Genomic DNA, 7,598 nt, shown 5'->3' with positions numbered 1-7,598 from the left:
CATCTTCGGGGACATCCCGGGAGCAGCGAGGACCCGGCTGCAGCACAGCTGCCCGTGCCTCCCGCCGCTCACCCGTCAGAGGAGCGCAGAGCCGAGCACGCCTCTCCCTGGAGGGCTCGGCGCTGGGTCATAGTCGCTGCCGAACTTTGGAAGGCTGTTTGTGAACATATTTGTGTTTTGTTCATGTTTGTGAACATATTTAGAGTCTGGGCTTCAGAAGGCATCTCCTTCGTCCCATAGCAGCAACTCGCTTCAACGTGCGCTCCGGCTGCGCACCCAGCAGAGCCCCGCGGGCAGCAGAGACGTTACGCACGGCTGGCAGTGGCGTAGCTTTAGGGCTTGTTTGCGCTGGAGATCGCATCACCAGTGTCCACGTTGGCAGCTTTACGCACCCTTATCTACGCCTTTAGCAGATTTTACACGGCCCTGCGCCCCGGCTGTGCACCCACCAGAGCAGAGGTGGTGAGGCAGGGGTTCATCCTGGCCTTGGGCAGCTCCCTGGAGGGTTCCGTGGTGCTGAGCGTGTCCAGGCACTGCGCATGGAGGCTGGATTTACTGGTCTGCAGGATCCATGCGGGTGCCGTATCCCCATGGGCTTCAAAAGAAATGAGAAAAGCTGCCACTGATGTGACACTGTAACGATGCAATTTATGATGGCTTTTTTATCTCGTTAATGCAGATAAAGATGCTCTGCTAACTTATCATTATAAATGAATATATTTTATGATTACTTATTCCGTGTCCTGGAAGCAAATGTTAAACTGAAATCCTGAGTTCTTTGGGAAGAACTGAGAATTATTTTGATAGGATGCTACCCAGGATGGGTATTTCAGGGAGAATCATTTTTTCATTTTTGATCCAAGACTTTCTGAGGAAAGCAGCCTCGCGTGAGAACTAGCTTTCTGCAGAATGCTCCTGTCTCTGCAGCGCATCTCTAGTAACATTTTGTTTATTCTAGTGAAGGGTGAAAGCTCCCCAGCTGGTCAGCATGTTTAGGAGAGACTTGAGACCCGATTCTTGGTTCTTCGGCTTTCTGGTGAGTTTCATAGTAATTCTTATAATTTGAGTGTTTGAGATAATACAAATGCTTTATATGAATGTTACAAAACATCCTCTCCAACAGGTCGGTAGTCTGTCCAGGAGTCTCTTGGCCTTTGCAGCCCTTGCCAAGAATCAGACTTCTAAAGGTTAGTGTTTTTATCAGCACTTCTGTATGTTTTTACAAGCAATATTCAGCTCAGAGAAAACAACACACGAAAGGTGTCTGGTGGCAGAAATGAAGGTAAAGAAACTTTTTCCAATACCCCATTTTGTGCCTGAAATTACATTTGCGTAGCTAAGCATTTGCTTGGCTGTCTATGAAATTACGGTGTAAAATCACTGAGTAGTGCTCAGCTGCTGGACTTTATGCAGCTGTAACTGAACAACACAGATTATTTTGTCCTTGTGAATTGCATCTGCTGGGAAATGGGGATAAAACGAGAAAATTTGCTTGTACACACTTTGCTTTGAACAAGTTACCCTGAGAGCAATCCCTGGGCATACCCGTGAGTTTTCTACTTGGACTCAGCATGGTTTTGGGGTTCCCATAGAAGCGTGCCCAGCTCCAGCCCAGGCCAGCGATTCACTTGTGAGCAGACTCGCAGACGTCCCTCATTTTAAACCCAATAAAGGCTGGACTTTTCTGTCACACTGTGCCCACTGAACACCCCGAGGGCTGAATAGAGAAATGACCTCCTGCCTTCTGTTCCTCCAGGGTGCAGCAGGCAGTGTCAGTAAATGCCCGGGGATGCTGCAAGAGACTGACCCCGTAGTGTACGTGGCATGAAAGGGGGTTGGGGAGGCTGTTTCTCCACATCGTGTGTGTTTTTCTCCAGGTTTCGCTCCTGTCACGATTGAGACCTCCAGACACATGTACGAGTATGTGGCCACTGCTTTGGACTGGTGGCACGCAGACCGATACTGTGAACAGCACTTTGCACAGCTGCTTGTTGAACCCCAAGGCAGTGAGCAGGCTGCCTTCAGCAAACTGCTGCAGTCCCACCACCTCAGCGGCTCTGTCTGGGTAAAGGAACGGGACAGTGTCCTGCACAAACCAAAATGGAGACGTGAGTATAATTGGGCTTGGACTATTTGGAGACCTGTTCATTGCTGGACCTTCTCCATCCTGAAAAATTAGTCTGACTGGAAAAGTTGCCAGTCATTGTTTTATTGTCCCTGTGGTAATGACTCGGAGCTCCAGTCACGAGCTGGGACTGGCGGCACAAATAGCAGCAATCCCAGCCCATCAGCTGCCCGGTCCCTGTCAGGACTTTTTAATGCATTGCAACTGAAGGGAGCTGCCTGGGGCTGTCTGCTCTGTCCTGTACCATCTCCCTGCGAACCAGGTCTGGCTTTCCTGAGCCTCACCATTTGCAACCTGTGGCTCCCACAGACCAACACTGTTAGAGACAGGACCAGGAGAACGGGGCATTTGCCCACAGCAAGGCACCACCTGGCAGGTGCCTCAAAGGTGTTATTTGACTACACTCTTGGTTGCTATAGCATGGGATGCTTGGGAACATGCTGTTCCTTCCAGGTTCGTTGTTTGCAATCCTATTTGCTAGAAATCTAAGTTTCTGTAAATCACGCTTGCTGAAATGATGCAGTGTGCCTGCCTTCCTAATCCCCTCTAGGCACAGGAGAAGCGGAAGCCTGGCTGCAGGTTTATGAGATGTCCTTGCCTGCAGGGTGGGTCCACAAATTCTTAGCTTGAGTAGGAGGCAAATGAAAATGATGGTTCCATCCCAGTGGAAGATGAGCAGGCTTTGACCCACACTTCTTCCTTTATGCTGGCTGAAATTTCTCCTTCTAGGGGACCACATTGTACCAGTCCTGGTATTCAGAGACAAAACAGACACAAAGTACGTGAAGGTGCTCTCTGACTTCCCTGCACTGCCTGCTGTCACAGCCTGCGCCCACCTCCAGTGGGACACCAGGACCCAGGAGATCGCTACCATCTTCTCTTACGCTGTGCCAGCTTTTATTAACGAGTTCCAGCTCCGTGGCTTTGTCGACGAGGAAGGCTTTGTTCGATTTGCTCTTATAGTCCACGGGCACCATTCCCCATACCTGCCCATGTTCCGTGCTGATGGACAGTGGCATCACTTTTGTGTGACCTGGCAGCGGGAAAACGGGACCTGGGCCATCTATGCCGATGGCAAAAGGAGGGCGTCTGCCAGCGGTTTGTGTGCTGCCGGGCCGTCTGCCCCCCAGGCCATCTATGGCCAAGGGACTTTCATAATTGGACAGGATCAAGATTCCCTGGGGGGCACCTTCAGGGCGAAAGAGTCCTTCAGCGGGAACATCACCGACTTGCACATCTGGCAGAAAGTCCTCGACGCGGAGCAGATTGAGAGAGTTCGGTCGTGCTGGGTGGTAGAGCAAGATCTTGTATTTGGGTGGAGCTCGAACGCTCTGGAAGTTGAACGCACCATCCAGGCAGTGACCACACAGTTTCTTTGCCCAGGTAAGTCTCATTCCCCTGGCTGCTTCAGCACTGTCCTGCGCCGGGGGGTCAGCATGCAGGGATGATCCGAGAAGCATGTCCCATCCTCAGGGAATTTGGTGCAGTTTGTGGAATGATGCTTCTCCTTCGGGAAGGAAAGCACAAGCAGATTCAAAACTGGGCTGGGCAGTTTCCAAATGGTACTTAAAGGTATCACTAAACCCTGGGTCATTGATGACCCCTACAACGACCCTTGCCAAGACCGTTGTTCACATGTCCTGCACTAATTACAGGCTTTCTCTTCTACTGCGAGAAATGGCTTATTTGTCAGTGATGCCGTTTCCTGGGGTTTGCACACCTGCTGCTCCGATGCTCTGCTGGGAGGAGGGACCTGTCTCTCCACCAAGCAGGTGTGATGTTACTGATAAAACACGAACTTGGGGCCTGCCACTGCCACCTCCCCCGAGTTCCTTCTGGAGGGTATTTACTGGGCAGGTTGGGAGCAGTTTCTGAGCCCAGTCCCTGCTCCAGCTCAGCCGTGGGGCTGCTTAAGGAAGAGTTTGCAGTCTTTGTCTTCAACGGGGTTTGTGGGTTGCTTGCGGGAAGTGTGATACCTGCCTGGGGATGGCATGTCTCTGGGGAATGTAAGCCTTCTCTTTGTGTGTCAGCAGTGGATTCAGTTACGTGTCTTGTTTGCAGTCTTTGCCTTTTATCTGTCGCTACAGAAAGGGTACAGCATCTGTTATTTATTTATTCATAACTTCCACAGCATTCTCTCCTGGAGGTGCTAGCCAGGATGATGGCCAGTGATGGAGAGGCCTCGTGTCTGCTCTGAAGAGATCACATGCAAAACATGGTGTGGCCAGGACTTTGCTTCAGTTGCATGCACTCTGACAGGCTGGTTTGCTATTCTGCAGTTAAGCAGTGCTTGTACACCTTACCTGGCTTCTGGATGCAATGTGGTAGGGTGTCTCCCAGTCCAGGCATCTCCAGACTCCTTGGCCAGGGGGAGATGGGGAGAAGGCAAAAAAGAAGGGTTAGACTGTCTCTCCAGGTGGGATCTTGTACTAGAAATAAAATAGAGCTGTGGAGTCTCCTTGTCCTGTCAGTCCTGCAAACTTACCCGCCATCTGAGGACCATTCTTTGAACGTGGCATGTGTTAACCACACCGCTAGACTTCAGCAATGGTTATGCTTTTCTTTTATTCTCAGATGCATACTGGCAACTGAAAAAAGCTCAGCTGGAATCCAGCCATTCTTTTGTCGGCCACATGAACACGCTTGCAGAGAGGACTGTGGTGAGTCCCGCAGCCCCAGCCATGCCAGCTGACTCCAGGAGCAGGCAGGAGCTGTTGGGGTGGACTTGCTGGTACCTGCTGGTGTCTGAAGTCACTTGGTTGCACCTCTGTAACTCGTGCTGTGACAAAACCAGCGAAGTGTTTCTTCAGGTTGATTCCTCTCACTGAGGTTGAGTGGCTGGATAAAGAGTTCGGAATGTCTAGGCAGCTCCCCTTCCCCTACCATATGCCTGGTTGGTCAAGCAGGTGTCCTTACACCAGCAAGGGCATGCAGGGCATTGCCAAGGCATAGCTGATGATTGGGCAGAATCAAGTAAAACATCTTTTCTGTGGCAGATTCCTGAGAACATCTTCCAAAGTGATATCCAAGACATGAACCTTTCTGTGGCTCTTGGTGCTCTTGATGCCTTGGCAACTGTCCTGAAGGAAGGAGAGACACGCGTGCTGGAGTCGTCCGACCTCCTTATGGTGCTTCAGCTGCTGAAACAAGTGTCTGATGTGGAAGTCCAAGAGGGAGAGGAGCTGGAGATGTTGGAGCAGTTGGCCCAATATTACGTGGAAGTGACTGAGTTAATCTTGGAAGAGCAGAATATTGAAACGTGGTCATCAGTCAGCCAGGTAACACATGTCCCAGCTGTTCATCTTGGGTGTGCAGCTCCTGCATCCTGCTGCATGACCATGGGCTGAGGGTCTGTCCCTGCACGATCCCATCTAGCCTTCCTGGGCGTATTCTGGAGCTTGTGAGCATGCAGCATGCGTGGGCATGGAGCCTCTTTGCCAGCTCGGGTAAGGACCAGCTGCCTTACCATTGCCCCATTTGTTGGAGGTGCAAACCAGTTTTTCTGCAAACAAGTGCAGTCAAGGGGGGCCTCACAAACCCCTCCAGTGGTTGTCTCAGGTCTCTTCAAGCTTCTCCACTTCGTCAGCCTGGATTTACAGGATTACACACAGTTTGCAGATTCCCGGTGCTTTGTAGATTCCTTGCTCCCACATCCTGCTGTCTCTGGCAGAGCAGTGCCCTTCGCTTATGGTTTGTTGTGTTCTCCGTGGGTGGGCTGCCAAGGAGCTATCTGTCATCAGCCCCCACACCATTCAAAACACCGTCAGGCTTTGTGTGAGGGATTTCCATCATTCTACCCCCACTAGGATTTTCTTCATCGGCTTCTCCCCTTCTCACGCAGGTCTTTTGTGTCTGTTGTATGGCCTGCACTCCCCACCTGTCTCTGGGAACTGTGTGACAGTGTCTGGCCTGGCCAGTGCTCCAGGAACCAAGCCAGGGACCTCCAGAGATGAAAGGACGCTGAATAGTTCAAGTTTACCTCATCGCTTAGAGTCGCTTAGGTCTCCGTGGCCACAATTACTCACGGTTTCTCGATAGTGGCATAAAACCAGTGCTGGCCCAGTTTAGCTGCTGCAGCAGATGTATCTGCTGAAGGAGAAAGAGTTTGAGTTCGTGTACTACAGGGGTGGCATTTGTGCTGCCCACTACACAACGGACCTTGAGTGGTGGGGTCAGTCACCTGCTACCCTTCCAGCAGTGGAGTTTATTTCTGGGTGGAGCCTTTTTCAGGAAGAGAGGATAGTTGTTCTATAGCTTTGCACAAATCAGGAGTCAGATCTGAAAAAACAGTACTTTCTTTACAGAAGCTTATTTAGTTATTTATTTCTGTGCTGGTTTAATGGCTTTTTATAAAGACCAGAAAGTTTCCCTCCTTGCCAGTCTTGTCTCTGTTGCTGAAGAAACTGGGAACATCCTTTATTGAAGAAATGAAAGAAAAGCAAAGCAAAAGCCTTGGGTCCCAACTTCTTTTTTTCTGCCAGGGACCAAGCATTTAAGAAAACTCTTGTGAGCTGTGGGAAGAGTGAGCTGGTGGTTTCCATTGCACTCTGTGTGTTTGCAGGTTATCAGAGGGCCCATGGCTGTTGTCGAGCTCTGCGACAGAGTGGTGTCACACTTAGCCCCACTGCTGACCGCAGGGAGGACAAAGATCACGATCCAGCACGGAAATGTCGGTGAGTGGCACTGGCAGAGCTCAGGGAGGGCATCTCGCCGGACCCAGCCTAGTCATCCCATCTGGTTCCCAGTCCAAGTCCACTCCCAGCACCTTTCCTCCTCTGGCTCATCTCTGGCTAACCCCACAGCCTTCTCCCCACTTCCCTCATGCAGAAGTGTCACAGTGTGAGAGACATCTCTCACATTGTGGGCTGTGAAAGGATTGTAAGAAACCTTTGGGTGCAGGAGACCACCTGAGCCCAGTTGCACATGGTTTGCACTGAAAGGGATCTGGCTGCTGCTGCTGCGAGTCTTGACTGGGGTTATACAAAGTCCTTGGTGGTACTTTGCTGTAGCAGTAGCTCTGGGGGAAGGCTGAACCTTGGTTCAGTACCTGATTTTGCCACTTCCACAGGGATGGAGGTCAGGAAGCTGGAGCTGAGCAGGCCAGAGCTGAGCAGTGGGGTGTACCTGGTCCAGAGCCGTGAGAAAGGCAGGCATGACCTCATTGAAGTTCCTGCAGAAGAAATGCAAAGACTGAAAGCCAGAGGTAGGTTATGACGCCTGTGCTTTCCCAAGTCTTCCCATGGCACTTCTGCAGCGTCCTCCTTAACGGCAGGAACCCCGCACACATGCTGTCTGGAGAAGTGTGGGGAGGAGATGCCCTTGGTGAAAGGGAGATGGGTTGTGGGGGAGAGATTACCTACACCCTCTCTATGGGCACAGCGGGTGCCCTGGACACCTCCAAACTGGAGCAGGGGTACTGAAGCAAGGGCTGCTTAGAGCTGCCTGTATCCATCCCGCAACACTCTCCCTGCCC

At 51.3% G+C, this 7,598-nt stretch overlaps 1 protein-coding gene across 1 annotated transcript; it reads left to right on the top strand.

Annotated features, from left to right (window-relative positions):
- Nucleotides 1-988: 988 nt before the first annotated feature.
- On the top strand, nt 989-7,340 carry LOC104505051 (probable G-protein coupled receptor 144; the record flags this gene model as incomplete). Its single annotated transcript, XM_010156881.1, is given in 10 exon segments — nt 989-1,036; nt 1,124-1,187; nt 1,878-2,108; nt 2,855-3,545; nt 4,156-4,217; nt 4,700-4,785; nt 5,029-5,031; nt 5,122-5,403; nt 6,687-6,798; nt 7,194-7,340. Coding segments are annotated over 10 exon segments (1,726 nt in total), but the record flags the coding sequence as incomplete, so codon positions are not given.
- Nucleotides 7,341-7,598: the final 258 nt, after the last annotated feature.

Source organism: Eurypyga helias, unplaced genomic scaffold (assembly GCF_000690775.1).
Source record: "Eurypyga helias isolate BGI_N326 unplaced genomic scaffold, ASM69077v1 scaffold47128, whole genome shotgun sequence".
NCBI classification, from domain to species: Eukaryota; Metazoa; Chordata; class Aves; order Eurypygiformes; family Eurypygidae; genus Eurypyga; species Eurypyga helias.
This window is presented reverse-complemented; position numbering and strand designations above follow the sequence as displayed.